This window comes from Bufo gargarizans, chromosome 4, assembly GCF_014858855.1.
Source record: "Bufo gargarizans isolate SCDJY-AF-19 chromosome 4, ASM1485885v1, whole genome shotgun sequence".
NCBI classification, from domain to species: Eukaryota; Metazoa; Chordata; class Amphibia; order Anura; family Bufonidae; genus Bufo; species Bufo gargarizans.
The window spans coordinates 45,268,107-45,286,496 of NC_058083.1; the positions used below are offsets into that span (position 1 = coordinate 45,268,107).

General features: G+C 45.8%; 1 protein-coding gene across 1 annotated transcript in view; it reads left to right on the forward strand.

Annotated features, from left to right (window-relative positions):
- The window catches only part of ELP3 (elongator acetyltransferase complex subunit 3), a 172,153-nt gene that overhangs the window by 125,515 nt on the left and 28,248 nt on the right, over positions 1-18,390 (forward strand). The window contains exon 11 of the mRNA XM_044292121.1: positions 12,429-12,519. Within this exon, the coding sequence (XP_044148056.1) occupies positions 12,429-12,519 (91 nt within the window). The remainder of the gene's footprint in view (positions 1-12,428; positions 12,520-18,390) is intronic.

Genomic DNA, 18,390 nt, shown 5'->3' on the forward strand with positions numbered 1-18,390 from the left:
GTCTCTGGGACTTCAGGTGTCCCTTGATCTGTGCTGGTTCTTCCTCTTTTGTGAAGCTTTGAGCCAACCTGCGGCCTCTGGTAGTTCTGGCAGCTGTGTCCCGATGTCGGCAGATGGCAGCCAGGATGGCACATCCAGCGGATCCGTCTGTAACAGCTCCCAGGCAGCCTGGAGGTCTTGAGGCAGGCGAATAGTACAGCGCTTCCCATCCACAGCGAATGTAAGGCCGAAGGGGAATAGCCATTTATACGGCACCTTGTGATGGCGCAGATGCTCTGTGAGGGGCCGCAGCGCCCTCCGTTTATTCAAGGTAGAGGACGCCAGGTCCTGGTAGATGGAGATTTTGGCGCCTTCGTACAGGATTTCTCTCCTGTTTCTAGCGGCCTGCATTAGCGCAGCGGTGTCCACATACCTCAATAGACCGCATACAACGTCTCTAGGGTTCTCCTTCTCCTTCGGCTTCGGCCTGAGCGCTCTATGAATGCGCTCAATCTGGATCTCGGCTGTGCTGGAGCTTCCCAGGAGTAGGGAGAAGATGGCGCCTGCGGCTTCTGGTAAGCCCTCGTGTGCGATGCTTTCCGGCAGGCCACGGATGCGGAGGTTCTTCCTCCTATTCCGGTTTTCCTGGTCTTCAATAAGGGAGTACGCTGTGTCCAGGGAGGCTGCTAGAGCCATGGTGTTGTCGCTTGCAGCCTTTACATATTTTGTAATGGACGCCTGGTTGTCCTCTAGCGTTTCCACCCTCCCGCCAATATGCTTCAGGTCAGCTTTGATTTCCTGCAGCTCCTGTACAACTGGGGTGAGGGCCACCGATAACGCTTGTTGCAGGAATTTCTTCGATATCGGAGCAGCGCTATGTGAAACGGGGCATGCTTCCCGGTCATTTATGGCCTCTTCATCATCCTCCGATTCTCTGCCCCAGTCATCAGTTTCCGGCGGCGCCATCTTAGGGCCGGCCGGCGCAGGAGCTGGAGACTTCTTATTCAGGTATTTCTCCATGTCGGAGGCACCGCGCTCTGGTTTGCTGGCTTCAGTTTTCTCTCTGGGTATGTATCTACCCACTTTTCCCATTCTTGAGCGATTTAGACCGCAAAATTTACCAGTTAGCAGAGTGGTGAGGAGGAGAGCTCTCCTACATACGTCCGGCCAGGTCTGCAGCCAGGCTCCGCCCTATAGTAGTTACATTCTTGTACATAGGAGCAGTATTATAGTAGTTATATTCTTGTACATAGGAGGCAGTATTATAGTAGTTATATTCTTGTACTTAGGAGCAGTATTATAGTAGTTACATTCTTGTACATAGGAGCAGTATTATAGTAGTTATATTCTTGTACATAGGAGGCAGTATTATAGTAGTTATATTCTTGTACATAGGAGGCAGTATTATAGTAGTTATATTCTTGTACATAGGAGGCAGTATTATAGTAGTTATATTCTGTACATAGGAGGCAGTATTATAGTAGTTATATTCTGTATATAGGAGGCAGTATTATAGTAGTTATATTCTTGTACTTAGGAGCAGTATTATAGTAGTTATATTCTTGTACATAGGAGCAGTATTATAGTAGTTATATTCTTGTACATAGGAGCAGTATTATAGTAGTTATATTCTTGTATATAGGAGGCAGTATTATAGTAGTTATATTCTTGTATATAGGAGGCAGTATTATAGTAGTTATATTCTGTACATAGGAGGCAGTATTATAGTAGTTATATTCTTGTACTTAGGAGCAGTATTATAGTAGTTATATTCTTGTACGTAGGGTCAGTATTATAGTAGTTATATTGTTGTACATAGGAGGCAGTATTATAGTAGTTATATTGTTGTACATAGGAGCAGTATTATAGTAGTTATATTCTTGTACATAGGAGCAGTATTATAGTAGTTATATTACTGTACATAGGAGGCAGTATTATAGGAGTTATATTCTTGTACATAGGAGGCAGTATTATGGTAATTATATTCTTGTACATAGGAGCAGTATTATAGTAGTTATATTCTTGTACATAGGAGCATTATTATAGTAGTTATATTCTTGTACATAGGAGCAGTATTATAGTAGATATATTCTTGTACATAGGAGGCAGTATTATAGTAGTTATATTCTTGTACATAGGAGCAGTATTATAATAGTTATATTCTTGTACATAGGAGCAGTATTATAGTAGATATATTCTTGTACATAAGAGGCAGTATTATAGTAGTTATATTCTTGTACATAGGAGGCAGTATTATGGTAATTATATTCTTGTACATAGGAGCAGTATTATAGTAGTTATATTCTTGTACATAGGAGGCAGTATTATAGTGGTTATATTCTTGTACATAGGAGCAGTATTATAGTAGTTATATTCTTGTACATAGGAGGCAGTATTATAGTAGTAATATTCTTGTACATAGGAGCAGTATTATAGTAGTTATATTCTTGTACATAGGAGGCAGTATTATAGTAGTTATATTCTTGTACATAGGAGGGATTATTATAGTAGTTATATTCTTGTACATAGGAACAGTATTATAGTAGTAATATTCTTGTAGATAGGAGCAGTATTATAGTAGTAATATTCTTGTACATAGGAACAGTATTATAGTAGTTATATTCTTGTACATAGGAGGCAGTATTATAGTAGTTATATTCTTGTACATAGGAGCAGTATTATAGCAGTTATATTCTTGTACATAGGAGGCAGTATTATAGTAGTAATATTCTTGTACATAGGAGCAGTATTATAGTAGTTATATTCTTGTACATAGGAGGCAGTATTATAGTAGTAATATTCTTGTACATAGGAGCAGTATTATAGTAGTTATATTCTTGTACATAGGAGGCAGTATTATAGTAGTTATATTCTTGTACATAGGAGGCAGTATTATAGTAGTTATATTCCTGTACATAGGAGCAGTATTATAGTAGTTATATTCTTGTACATAGGAGCAGTATTATAGTAGTTATATTCTTGTACATAGGAGGCAGTATTATAGTAGTAATATTCTTGTACATAGGAGCAGTATTATAGTAGTTATATTCTTGTACATAGGAGGCAGTATTATAGCAGTTATATTCTTGTACATAGGAGCAGTATTATAGTAGTTATATTCTTGTACATAGGAGCAGTATTATAGTAGTTATATTCTTGTACATAGGTGCAGTATTATAGTAGTTATATTCTTGTACATAGGAGGCAGTATTATAGTAGTTATATTCTTGTACATAGGAGGCAGTATTATAGTAGTTTTACTATGGAAGTGTTAAAAAAAAAAAAAAAAGAAGTTTGTTCTTCACATTGGACTTTATGTGGTGTTATTAATTGGTTTTAACTATCGTGTGACTTAATGTCACTAAATGTTTTCCTTGTTTTTCCTGCTGTTTGCTGGAGAGTATAAATAATTCATAAGCCTGTGAAGTAGCTCAGGCCTAATTGGACATTACATGGAGCAACAAGAGGTTAATCATTGTGGTAGCCGCAGAGCTTTGCCTTTCTCATCCCCCTGTAAAGCTCGTTGCGCCGTGTTCTTGCTAAGCACCATGGCCATCTACATGTCCTCTCACTGAGGGACAATAAATCTGTGGGTTGCCCCTTGAGTTCATTGAAGAGAAAAGTGGCTTTGTGGCAATTTAGATATTATTCTCTTGTGCAGCCTCCGAGAAAATACTATTGTTCTGCCTGTCACATGAACATACGGCCAAAGATTTGACAAGCAAATATATGACCTTGCTGTGAACCACGAGACGAATAATAGAGGCTATTGGATTTCTGAGATAATAACGATGAAACCATTAAACAAATACATTTGGTGCTCCGTAATAGACTCAGCGCTGGAGAAAATGGCCGCACGCGGGTGAATTAATTACTTTTCTCTTTTTATTTTCTTGCTCGTTTTTCACTAACATTTAACTGTGAGGTCTCTGGAAGAGGTCTGACGGGAATGAAAATATCTATTTTCCAATCAATGCCTATTATTGCATCTTTCAAGATGAACCTCTTCATAGCTATAGAGGTGTAGAAACCATCTAGACTTACTGAGTTGGTTACTGATGTGCAGAGGTTCTGATTGCACCTCAAGGCGTCATAGGATGGAATATCAAATAACATTTTGGGTAGCCATGCAAACGAAAGTGTCACATTGCTATTCCTGGATACGTCACATAGGCCTGATTGCTGTTTTTAGAGTGAGATGTGAGGCCAAGTTCAAGATTCGGTTACGATTTCGGAGAAGATTTCTGGTGCAAGGCTCCTATCGCCAGAGGAACGGTGCTGACATCAACCCATGAGTTGGAGAATCGGCACTTGGGTCATGGACTTTTGTACTGAGAGGCAATTCTGCACCATAAATGTAGAACCATTCTAAAGGTTTTTCTGGCCTAATCGGAAATTTTTTTTGGCTGGTAGCTTTGCATTGAGAAAATAGAGCTGAAACCTCACTAACCTTTCCAGATGCCCGCTGTTTCAGCAGCTCGGCTCCTGGCGGTCCGTGCCAGACTGAAAGTGACGGGAGCCCACATTCTTGATCACTGTACCTCAGCAGCCAGTTAGTGGCCTCAGCTTTCACGTGTGTAAGTCACCGCACTGGAACAGAAGGTGTCTGAAAAAGTAAGTTTTTTTTAATTAGGATTGGTCCACCACCAGGGGTGGATTGGCCATAGACCCAACAGGGAAATTTTCCGGTGGGCCGATGCCTAGTAGGGCCACCCAAGCCCTCCTCACGGCCGCAACGCACCTGGCCAGCAGCCACAGGTTCCCTCCTGAATTCAACTGTATCGACATCCTCTGGACAGCGATACAGTTCAATGCTGTGGCGCAGGTGGCAGTACGTTGTTCTGCACTATGGTATTTCTGTCCCTTTCTACTTCTGTTGTCTCTGCATTTATATGTTGGCCCTGCCTAATTATTTTGCCTTCTGTCATTTTGGACCCCCCAGCAATATGGGGCCACGTTTATTTATTTTTTATCAAGGGCCACTTTTAGTTCTCATTCCGCCCGTAACCACCACCTCTCTTCTCTGCATGGCATTGGGCACACACTCTAAGGCTACATGCACACGACCGTAAGTGCTTTGCGGTCCGGTCCGCAAATTGCGGATCCCTCAAAAAAAACGGATGCCATCAGTTTTTTTTTTTTTTTTTTTTTTGCGGATCCATTATAGCAATGCCTAAAACGGGCAAGAATAGGACATGTTTTATTTTTTTTCCGGGGCTACAGAACGGACATACTGATGCGGACAGCACAGCGGACAACACACATTTTTGCGGACCTATTGAAATGAATGGGTCCGCATCCTATCCGGGAAAAAAAATACGGAATGGACACTGAAACAAACAACGTTCGTGTGCATGTAGCCTAAATGGCAAACTAATCTATCAGGAAATTTGGGGATTTTAGGCTACTTTCACACTTTTTTTTGCTGGGGTCGGCAAAAACGCTTCCGTTATGAACGGATCCGGTTGTATTATCTTTAACATTGCCAAGACAGATCCGTCATGAACTCCTATTGAAAATCAATGTATCCGTCTTCTATTGTGTCAGAGAAAACGGATCCGTCCCCATTGACTTGCGTTGGGGGTCATGCTCCGCATCCCAGGACGGAAAACAAACTACAACATGTTGCGGTTTGCTCTCCGGTACGGGAACAAAACTAAACAGAACGGAATGCATTTTGGAGCACTCTGTTCTGTTCAGTTCAGTTTTGTCCCTATTGACAATGAATGGGGACAAAACTGAAGCGTTTTTTTCCGGTTTTGAGCCCCTATGACGGATCTCAATACCAGAAAACCTAAACACTAGTGTGAAAGTAGCCTTAGGGGGAATCCGCACCTGGGGAAACCCATACAGACGGTGTCCTTGGTCAGATTTGAACCCTAGACACCAGCAATGCAAGGCAACATTGAACCCCTGTGCAGCCATTACTATACGTAGTGTTACAAAATCCTCGCGGGACCACTCAGTATCTCCGAGCTTGTTTTACCTCCCATTTTATAGACAGATTTTCTCTCGGATGATCAGCTGCTTTTAGTAGGATTTATCTGCTGCACAATTTCCAAGGAGCCATTTGTCTCTCTTATAATGCAGCTTTTCAGAGAAGTAAAATCCCAGGAGAAAAGATCAATGAACAGCACTCAGCTCGCTGACAAATGGCTGCTCAGCCAACAAAACGCAAACGCTGGAGATACCCCCCCCCCGTCATAGGATTATGCTTCTGGAGAGATCTAGAAAATGCCTCGAAGGCATCATAACCCCTGTCTGTGTGATAGTAATAGGGAGTAGTTTTAGCTTTTGTCATAGGTGCTTTACTACTGTATCTGAATGTATATTTCTCGGCATCTGCACCCTACGCAGTTCTGCTGTGCGCAATGGGGTTGTCAGCAGAATGTAACGGAGCTGTTCCTGCCCAAGCCCGTTGTAACGACCCCAGGTGGGGACGTTTCTGGATTCTTTACTCTGCCAAATTGTATCAGGCTCCTTGGATCCCACCCAGGAAGAACCGCAGTGTATACAGTGCTGCGTTAATTTACCATTTTCGCCCATTTATGAAGAGGAGAGATGAGGCTGCTTTTCTCAGCCTGTGGGAGGATCAGCTTGCTTGTCTGCCTGTGTCTAACCCAAGCTGGAAGATGCTACTACCAGCATGACCTATGAATGAAAGCTTAGGGGACGACCACACGGCGCGGCACCTTCAATACCACGCGGCCATTAACTATGCAGATTGACTAGACAATGCGGTCTTCATTAGTTAACGAGCCAGCTTCAGGCTGTGTGCTTGTGCCCTAAAGGGGTTGTGTCACTTCAGCAAAAAGCATTTATTATGTAGAGAAAGTTAATACAAGACACTTACTAATGTATTGTGATTCTCCATATTGCTTCCTTTGCTGGATGGATTCATTTTTCAATCACATTATACACGGCTCGTTTCCATGGTTATGATTAGTGTTGAGCGAAACAAAGCCAAAGTGACTTCAATCCGAATTTCAGGAAAAATATCCTCGCGGCCTATGGCAACAAATCAATTTTTCCTGAAATGGTGAAAAAAAAACAATAAGGTGTTTTTTTTTTTTGTTTTTTTTTAAAACCGGATTAATCCCTGAAAGGCCTTAATTTTAATATCAGATGCCAAGAACAGTGATGAACACAGCATCTGAGTGGTTCTATGATGGGGGTCATTGTGCCCACTACATACAAAGAAATGCACTTTGTGACAAAGTAATTAATCACAAATCGAATTCCTTTGTGAAATTCGGCAAAGCAGCCAAATCGAATTTTTCATAACTTTGTTCATCACTAGTTACGACCATCCTGCAATACATCAGCGGTGGACGTGCTTGCACACTATAGAAAAAAGCACCAGCCTATGTGCTCTCCCACGGTCCCGGCCTCCAGAGAGGCCGGCACTTTTTCTTACAGTGTGCTAGCACAGCCACCGCTGTTGGATTGAAGGGTGGTTGTAACTGTTTGGACTCACTGACTCCCGAGCTATCTTCTCCGGAATTCTGGTCCCCACATGTATTTACCTCTGAAAGATGCCAATGTGTAGGCAAATCTGTCACCCGTAGTATCCCATGTAATAGACTACATATACTGCCTCAAATATGGCCAAAAGGACACCCTTTTGTTCTCCATGGGGACTTAAGGAGATGGTTAACCTATCTTCCAGGAACTTTTCCGACATATAGTACTGTTCAAAAGTTTTAGGCACGTTTGGAAAGAATGCTTCTAAAATAGGATTGTTAATAGTTTATTTTTATCGATTATCATAATGCAAAGTGAATGAAGAAAAAATAAATCTAAATCTGATCAATATTTGGTATGACCACCCTATGCCTTTAAAACAGCGCCAATTCTTCTGGATATATTTGCATACAGTTTTAGAAGGACCTTGGTAGAAAGGTTGTTCCAAACATCTTGGAGAACTAACCACACATCTTTTGTGGATGTAGGTTTTCTCAAATCCTTCTGTCTCTTTATGTAATCCCAGACAGACTCGATGATATTGAGATCAGGATTCTACCTCACTTTTCCTTGGCGGAACACTGTGTCTACAGTCCTCAATGTGGTCAGGATTAATGGTGTCCTCAATGCTGAGAAATACCAGGGAAGTGTGTAATTGAATCCAAATGTATTCTGCAGCAGGACAACCACCCCAAACATGCAGCTAATGTCATTAAGAATTATCTTCAGCATAACGAAGAACAAAGAGTCCTGGAGATGATGATATGGAAAGAGAGCCCTGATCTCAACATCTTCCAGTTTGTCTGGGATTACATGAAGAAACAGAAGGATCTTAGCAGGCCTATATCAACAGAAGATCTGTGGTTAGTTCTCCAAGATGTCTGCAACATCCTTCCTGCCAAGTTCCTTCAAAAACTGTGTACAAGTGTACCTAGAAGATCTAATGCTGTTTTGAAGGCAAACGGCGGTCACACCAAATATTGATCATATATCGATTCCTCTTTTCTTCAATTATTTTGCATTTTGTTAATTAATTAAAAAAATATTAACGCTTCTATTTTTTAAGGCATTCTTACATTGCAGCATTTTTCCCACACCTGCCTGACTTTTGGCGAGTACAGTGTACACACCCTAAAAGAGATGATTGAACATTTTACCCAATCAAACACAACAAACTTTAATTGCTAATTAGATGAGTATAAATTACTAACTAACCCCTGGATATCAGTGTCAAGAACATCCATGGTTCTTCAGTGCATGGGAACTCAATGTCGGGTGACACCTCCAAAGACATTCTTAAATTGTTGCACGTTCCTCAAGCAGTTGTAACCATCCATTTGTATGAAGGAAACTAATTCTGGGGCAGAAAATCTGCTGGAAGTGGTTGCATTAAGAATTTATATGAAGGAACACGACATTGAGTCATACACAATGAGCAGTATTGGTGATTGAGTATATACTGTACATAATGTGTTGACCTTGAATTAGGTGGAAGAGAGCGATTAAATCTTGATAGAGGAAACATCCTAAAAAGGGACTGGGCTGTAAAAATATTGGCAAGGTCGTCTTCTCACTGTAGGACCTCTTTGGTGACCATATTGACCTACTGGAAATTTTTGTCCTAGCGAATGTGAGAAATCATTTTTCTGTGGGCCTTTTGGTGGTTATGAGTTTAAGGATGACCTGAGCCGAATTTTGAGCTTCATGACATCAAAATTCATCCCAGGGGAGCATGGAACCCACTTCTCCATGGTGGTGTCAACACATCCCTGGTATGGAAGGAGATGTTTTACTAAGATGAGCAAATGGTTCCGATTTTCATTTTATTTCCAGATAAGCTCTTGTCACTATCATTTGAAGAAAAATGGTGAGGAGTAGATCTAAGAACTCTTCTAGTAATCATGGCAGATGGGAAACACTACAATTTGAGATGAACTTGTAGTGGTTGGTTTTTTTGTTTTGTTTAAGAGAACCCAATGATCTGTTCGGGTATATGGATCTAATAGAAGGAGATCCCCAATTTACATTACTGTTCAGATGCTGTTTCCCGTAGTACTGTAATCCAGTTCTCCGCTTGTGACCTGACTTTATGCAGCATTATGCCAGGAAACAGTGGGTCACCCGTATCTGGGAGGTCACAACTTCTCAATTCCGCGTATTTGTACCCTAAGGGTCCAAACGTGTTTCCTAAAGATGAGGTTGGACTCGCCTGCTCAGAGCCATTCATGGTTTACGCCTGGGTCTTGACAGGACACAAGCTTTAATTTAGTTTACACGTGTAGAAGTGCCGCCTGGACACCGAAGACACGTCAGCAGAAATGACGAGATGCATTAATGTAATATGTATTTGGCCATTCTTCTTGGGTGTACAAGCTAACAGATTCATAAATGTCTAATGCGTTTTAGAGTTCTCTAAACTGGACAATGCCGCCGCCTTGACATTCAATAGGGGACCATGTACTACATGACCATGGAAGTCCTCCTAAGTGGGAGATGCTCTTTGTAGTAGTTCTCTGCTCAATAGTTGTATGTGGGGTTCCAAGAGGTGGACACTTTCGTGACATGTTAGGTTGAAAGCGTAAACTAAATTTTAGTACCACCTTGTTGGAATTATCTTGCTGAAGCGACACTGTGACTACAAACACATCAGGTTTTTACTATTTCAATGAGCACCTGAGAAGCTTTTGGAATTTATCCGCCCTGCCCAATGCATGGTGTCAATTCTGCATTTCCCACAATGCACGTCATCAGTATTGGCATATTACAATTAGGGATGAGCGAATCGACTTGTGATGAAACATCCAAGGTCGATTCGCTCATCCCTAATTCCAATCAAGATGCAGGAATGTATGACTGAAAGTGGACGGTCACATTGGACATCTTTTAGATTTATACATTATTATAGTGTTTAAATCATGGAGGTATGCATCTAAACACCCCACAGAGGTCCAGGCCATTGAGATGTAGGTTGTTGTTTTGCATTGTGACCACACTGAGGAGCTGGAAGCCATGTATTTCCCTGACAGACAATAAAACAGGTGCAGGTGATAAATGTTCAGTTGGTGGGGGTCTGACCGCTAACTGCTAGAAAGGGAGACTATGGTTCCCCCCACTGCAGTAGAGCTTTGACTAGGACATCTGAGGGCATGCTTGACTACTGCTGCTGCAGTTTGGTCGAGGTCTCAAAAGTCCAACCCCCAATAATCCTAACATATATCAGCTATCCATTTGTTAGGTTTAAAAAAAAATATATATTTATTTTTTACTGAAATGCATCTCTCAGCAGGATCAACCCCGTTAAACCAGGTAGAAGCCTGGTGATTAAAACCATACTATCCTTGAGCTGATCTCTTGCTTCATTATGGAGAAATCCTTCTAGCCACTCTAACTTCCCTGCTTGCTTTGCAACCCTGGAACACTTGATTGCCAGGGGCAGCTATCAGACGCACCATCTCGCCTATCCCTGTAATCTCATACCTACAGTACATCTTCGGCACATGCATAGTAGTTCTCATATTCCTCGGTCGGCTGCACAGGGCTTAGGCAAGATGAAGCTTCTGTTGCCTGTCGCTGTCAGTCAAGTGTAGGGGGCCATCCAGCAGTGCAGAGCGGAGGAGCTAAGGTGCACTGAGTGGCTAGGGCCGGCTCTTGGTCCATTTAAGCCCCGATTTGCTTGTTCTATAAAAGAAGATGATTGTTATTGCAATGATCTACCACCACACCTGAATTTTAAAGTTTCAAGTGCTCCCCTTGCTATCCACTTACTGCTGCACATTATTTCTGGAGGATGCAGGTGTACAGTGACACTTCTGTTCGCTCACTTACCAAGCCCCTCAGTAAGACTGCCGTTCTTTTTAAAATCAATTGCAACAAATGACACGATGCTAATTAGCTCCAACTCTCTCCATGTTAAAGTTGCGCTCTTCACTCCATTAGTTACTCTCAGATCCTATTGTGCCACCCAGATGTTCAAAGCTTCTCTACTTATCCCGGCACAAGTGTCTCCCTCAAGTAGTTCTGGGACTTGAAAGAGAGCAAGAGGCTACGGCGTGTGCTCTAATGGCCTCATCCCTCTCATGTTCAGAATTATGGGCCCATCGTAGGTAAATCTGTATCCATGATCGGTGGAAACTGGGCTTCTTCACATCTCTGTAATAGCAACGTTGTTACTGATGATTATTTTCTGTAACTAAAGAGATTGTAAAAAGGTTCTGCAAAAGTTTTGGCGTCGTAATGTACAATGATGCTTAGAAAACATGGAAATTAAGGGTCTTTTTGAATGTCTTCCATAGGAAGTCTCTTCTTATTTGCCTTCAAAATTCTGTTCCTTCTGGTATATTTTGTGGCATCCAGTTTATAGACTCCATCCACACGACTGTATGTGTTTTGCGGTTTGCGAGCTGTCCACATTTTATTTGTGGACCTATTGTTTTCAGTGGGTCCGTGGTCATCATTTTCCGTTTGTCAGTGGGTCATCAAAAAAAGCCGATGCAACATGGACCGCATCTTTATTTGGCGGAACAAGGACCGCGGATCCACAAATGGATGCAGTCCATGTGTCATCTGCCTTTTATTTGCGGATGCATAGTTTTCAGTAGGTTCGTGGTCCACATTTTGTAGACAGTCTTTTTTGCAGAACGGACAAACGGATGATCCGTATGTCCATTGCGCATAAAGATAGAAGATGTCCTACCCTCCCCAAAATGTGGACCATGGGTTCAGTGATTTCAGTGCGAATGCAACACAGATAGAATCCATGTCTTGCGGATCCACAATTAACAGACCGCAGTTTACATACAGTCGTGTGCATGAAGCCTTAGAGAGATTCTTAGGTTGTCTTGCACGTACAGAAAGCAGAAATCCGGGGAGCTGTCCACGCTGGTCACCAGTGGTGCTACTGGTTGGAGAAGACCAAATGGAATATAATGAAGGTTGTCTTTATTGACTTGAGTCTTCATGAGACCTTTCCTTTCTTTGGTTTTCAGAGACATTCCCATGCCGTTGGTAAGCTCTGGAGTGGAACATGGTAACCTTCGAGAGTTGGCATTAGCCCGAATGAAAGATCTTGGCACAGAGGTAAGTAGACTACTTTGTGATGGAAAGTCCCTGGCCACCATGAGGCCAGATAATTCTTGATACCATCTGTGGGGATGTGCTCGTGGTAGGCTACGGTAGCGGCGGCAGTATTGAGGCAATCATAGACAGTCTTTGTGATACACTGTGACTTTATTCACACCAACGGCAGAACAGGCAGACCACACAGGTGCATATCCACATAGTGCATAGAACAAAAGTCCTTCCATAGAAAATAAACAGCAGGTTTGTCACCTTGTTTTGGACAGACCACAGCAGTTCTGCAGGCTTCTAGGCTATCTGCCTTTGTCTCCCTCAGGCCAGAGCCCCTTCGGCTCGTAGCACCACAGGTCCCAGGGCTATCCTTCAATGTGTGCTGCGCCCAGACTCTCCTTCACCAGCACTCACTCTGTCTGTGGAAATCTCCAGCACAGCAAGACACACCCCACCCCCATCATCAGCAGGCTGGGTTCTTTAAAGGCCCAGCTCCACCAAAAACCTGGGCTGGCCGTGGGGAACAGTAAGAACCGGCCCGGACACGCTGCGCCAGCAGCATTAGCCGCTGTAACCGCAATGATCCGGTTCTTACTCCACCGAGGCCAGGACCTCTGGTGGCACGTATCGTCCGTCCATTATTATTCCGGGGACTCTCCTACATATCCCCCCCCTTTGTTCACCCCTGAGGGCTTGAACATACCGTTCAAGCCTGAGGGGGTGAACACACGCACAGCAGTGTACCCGGGACAGGGCATCTGCGTTCCCCTGTAAGCGGCCGGCCCTGTGCTCAACAGTGAACTTAAAGTTCTGGAGGGACAAGAACCACCTGGTAACCCGAGCGCTCCCCTCCTTAGCCCGACTCATCCACTGGAGAGGGGAGTGGTCGGTCACCAGACGGAACCTTCTCCCCAGAAGGTAATATCTGAGAGACTCGAGTGCCCACTTGATGGCGAGGCACTCTCTCTCCACAATGCTATACCGGGTTTCTGCTGGGGTAAGCTTGCGGCTTAGAAAAACCACGGGGTGCTCTTCCCCGTTGAGCTCTTGGGAAAGCACAGCCCCTAGTCCTACTCCCGAGGCATCTGTTTGAACTACAAACTCCCGCTTGAAGTCGGGCGTCACCAGAACTGGGGACTCACATAGGGCCGACTTCAAACGGGAGAACGCCTCCTCCTCCTTCTCCCCCCAGCGAACCATCACCGACTTTCTACCCTTCAAGAGGCCGGTTAACGGGGCTGCCAAGGTGGCAAAATGGGGAATGAACCTCATGTAGTACCCAATCAGGCCCAAAAATGACCGTACTTGCTTGGACGTACGAGGTCTAGGCCAATTCCGGATTGCTTCAACTTTATTCACTTGGGGCCTAATGACTCCGCGTCCAATCACATACCCCAAATAGCGAGCTTCCTCTAGTCCCACCGAGCATTTTTTTGGGTTGGCAGTTAACCCCGCCTTCCTTAGAGAATCTATCACTGCCTGAAGTTTTGACAAATGACCCTCCCAGTCTGGGCTAAACACGACTATATCATCCAGATACGCGGAGGTATACTGGTGATGGGGCTTGAGGACGACATCCATCAGACGCTGGAACGTAGCCGGGGCGCCATGCAACCCAAAAGGCAACACCCTATACTGAAAAAGCCCCTCCGGGGTGACAAAGGCCGTCTTCTCCTTTGCCGCCTCCGTCAGAGGTACCTGCCAGTAGCCCTTCGTGAGATCTAGGATCGAAAAATACCGGGCTTTTCCCAGCCGCTCTATCAACTCGTCTACCCGAGGCATGGGATAGGCGTCAAATTTTGATACCTCATTCAATTTCCTAAAATCATTACAGAACCGTAATGAACCATCCGGTTTGGGAATAAGGACAATCGGGCTAGCCCACTCGCTCTTTGACTCTTCTATGACCCCTAGACGTAGCATCGATCTTACCTCCTGCGAAATGGCCTGTCGCCGAGCCTCCGGTACTCGGTATGGTCTTAGGCGGACTTTCACCCGGGGCTCGGTGACAATGTCATGCTCGATCAAGGTGGTACGTCCAGGAAGGTCAGAGAATACGTCCCTATTCCGACTAACAAATTCTTTCACCTCTTGTGCTTGTTTGGTCGACAGTCCGTCCCCTATCGTCACCCCAGCGGCGTTCTCCGGAACACCTGGTGACCCCGGGTCACTCCCTGACGTCCCGACAGAGGGCGGGCTGTCTGCAAACAAATTCTCTCTGTCTCTCCAAGGTTTTAGTAGATTCACATGATATACCTGTTCGGGCTTCCGCCTCCCTGGCTGGTATATCCTGTAATCAACTGGGCCCACCTTCTCCTTAACTTCATAGGGTCCTTGCCACCGGGCCAAGAATTTACTCTCGACCGTGGGCACGAGTACAAGAACTCGGTCCCCCGGGTGAAATGTCCTTACCCGGGCGGTTCGGTTATATACCCGACTCTGGGCCAGTTGTGCCGCTTCCATGTGCTCACGGACGATCGGCAACACGACCCCTATTCGGTCCTGCATTTTTCCTATGTGCTCTATCACACTTTTATGAGGCGTAGGCTGTTGCTCCCATGCTTCCTTAGCGATATCCAGTAGCCCACGGGGATGTCGCCCATATAACAACTCAAAGGGCGAGAACCCCGTGGACGCCTGGGGCACCTCCCGTACCGCAAACAAAACATAGGGCAACAGTAAGTCCCAATCCCTCCCGTCCTTAGCCACGACTCTTTTTAGCATGGACTTCAGGGTCTTATTAAACCGTTCTACTAACCCATCGGTTTGGGGATGGTAGACGGACGTGTGCAGGTGTTTAATATTTAATAGCCTACACAATTCCTTTGTTATTTTGGACATAAAGGGTGTCCCCTGGTCCGTCAGAATCTCCTTTGGTATCCCCACCCGGGCAAACATACTCATGAGCTCTTTAGCTATTACCTTGGCCGACGTATGGCGCAATGGGACCGCCTCCGGATAGCGAGTGGCATAGTCTAACACTACCAGGATGTGTTGGTGACCTCGGGCTGACTTAATAATGGGGCCTACCAGATCCATGGCGATCCTTTCGAAGGGCACCTCTATAATGGGCATAGGTACCAGTGGACTGCGATAGTGAGGTTGGGGGCTAGTCAGCTGACACACTGGACAGGACTGACAGAACCTCCGGACTTCCTCATATATCCCAGGCCAATAGAACCGTTGTAGAATTCGCTCCAGCGTTTTCTTAACCCCCAGATGACCACCCAACACATGCGCATGCGCTAAATCCAAGACCATTCGCCGGTAAGGCTGGGGCACCACCAGTTGTTCCACCACCTCCTGCCTCACCTTGTCTACCCTATATAACAGGTCCTGGTTATAGGCCAGGTGAGGAAATACGGTATCGGCGCCGGGACGCTGGGCAACACCATTAACCACCGACACACCTTCTCTAGCCCGCAATAACGTCGAATCCTGGAGCTGTGCGGTCCCGAAGGTTTCTCGGGGTACCTCCAGATCCAGGATGGACGAACTTTCTACTGTCTCACCCGCCAATACTTCTAAGGGAAACCGGTCAGGGTTACACTCTACCTCCTCTACGGTGACCCCTACAGCTGGGGTCCCTGCCTCTGGGTCCTCGGGCTCGGGACCTGGACATTTTCCTTCCCCATAGGTAGGCAACCCGTTCCTCCACAAAGTCCAGAACAGGGGAAAGTCCCTCCCCAATATTGCGGCATAAGGGAGCCGTCTCCCCACCCCGACGACATGTGGTACCTCCTTTCCACACACTGCCAGGGTAACCTTAGTGGTGGGGTACTCCCTGCGATCCCCATGTATACAGACAATGGTAAGGGTTCGCCTTTCTGGGAGTTTTTCCGTTACCAGCGACTCATGGACCAGAGTTACCAGGCTCCCAGAGTCCAGCAGGGCCTGCACGGAGTGTCCATTAACAACGACATCACACACCGGAGGGTTGTCCGCCGCCAGCAGGGGGTCAGCTATATACACCGGTTGGGCATAAAAAGAGGACCGGCGAGCGAACCCGCAGTCCATGGGTTCGGATGCCCTAGGGCAGTTGGATGCCACATGTCCCCAGTCCTGACAATGCCAACATCTGATCCTCGCAGCCTCCCTGCTCCCCAGGGTATTCCTCCCACGGACTGGAGATCCACTCCCCTCCTTATGTGGTGGGATCCCTTTTTCAGGATCCCGGGTCGGCAGCGGGGGCTGACGTGACTTCGGTAGTACCGCTGAGTCCCGCCCCAAATCCTGAGTGGCCATATACCTCTCCACCAGGCTAACCAGTTGTTCCAGGTTGCCTGGATCGCCTTGTCCCACCCAGCGCTGTATGGCTCTCGGGAGGGTACGCACGAACCTGTCGACCACGACCCTTTCAACCATCTGAGAAGGGCTCAATATTTCAGGCTGAAGCCATTTTTTTACTAGGTGAAGTAAGTCATAGGCTTGTGACCGGGCGGGTCGGGACTCGGCAAACACCCACTGACACACCCTGTGCGCTCGCACATAGGTGTTTACCCCCAACCTGGCCAACACCTCAGCTTTTAGCCTCTCATAGTCCTTGGCCTCATCGCAGCTGAGGTCAAAATAGGCCTTTTGTGCGTCCCCCACCAGAAAAGGCGCCACCACCTCGGCCCACTGCTCCAACGGCAGCCTCTCTTGCTCCGCGGTTCTTTCGAATACCATCAGGAATGCCTCTATATCATCTCCCGGACCCATTTTCCTCAGGGCGGATCGGACTTTGTCCCTGGCGGTAGACACAGTCGGGGTTGTCGCAGTTGAAACTCCTTGCAGGGATGTTCGCACCGACTCTTGCATGGCTGCCAGCTGCTGCATTAGGAGATTGTTTGTTTGCTGCTGTGCACACATAGCCTCATCATGTCTTTCCTTCTGAGCCTGCAATGCCTGTTGCTGCTGTACATTACTCTGAATCAGGTGCTTAATGGCCTCCTCCATCTTGTCAGGAACCATAAAACTTGCAGGCCTGATAGATGACATGCAGTCCAACACAACTCTTGCCTCAGGCCTGCCTCACTGCAGGAATGCCCGCTCCAAGCCACCAATTGTGGGGATGTGCTCGTGGTAGGCTACGGTAGCGGCGGCAGTATTGAGGCAATCATAGACAGTCTTTGTGATACACTGTGACTTTATTCACACCAACGGCATAACAGGCAATGTGCAGACCACACAGGGGCATATTCACATAGTGCATAGAACAAAAGTCCTTCCATAGAAAATAAACAGCAGGTTTGAGTCACCTTGTTTTGGACAGACCACAGCAGTTCTGCAGGCTTCTAGGCTATCTGCCTTTGTCTCCCTCAGGCCAGAGCCCCTTCGGCTCGTAGCACCACAGGTCCCAGGGCTATCCTTCAATGTGTGCTGCGCCCAGACTCTCCTTCACCAGCACTCACTCTGTCTGTGGAAATCTCCAGCCCAGCAAGACACACCCCACCCCCATCATCAGCAGGCTGGGTTCTTTAAAGGCCCAGCTCCACCAAAAACCTGGGCTGGCCGTGGGGAACAGTAAGAACCGGCCCGGACACGCTGCGCCAGCAGCATTCGCCGCTGTAACCGCAATGATCCTGTTCTTACTCCACCGAGGCCAGGACCTCTGGTGGCACGTATCGTCCGTCCATTATTATTCCGGGGACTCTCCTACACATCTTAGAAGTTTGTTATTGATCAGAAGATGTTCTCCAGATTGAAAGCAATTTCTGAGACTGGGCATTCAGCTGACTGGCATCCATATTTACCACTGAGCTGATTTATGGCCTACCGGGGCTTGTTGGTTATGACTGGACTAGGCGGTTACCTTTTCAGGTCAATGGTGTGAAGTAGATACGCTCAAGAATCTGATTGTCTGTTTTATTTGCATGCACTTACTAAGGCTGGCCATAC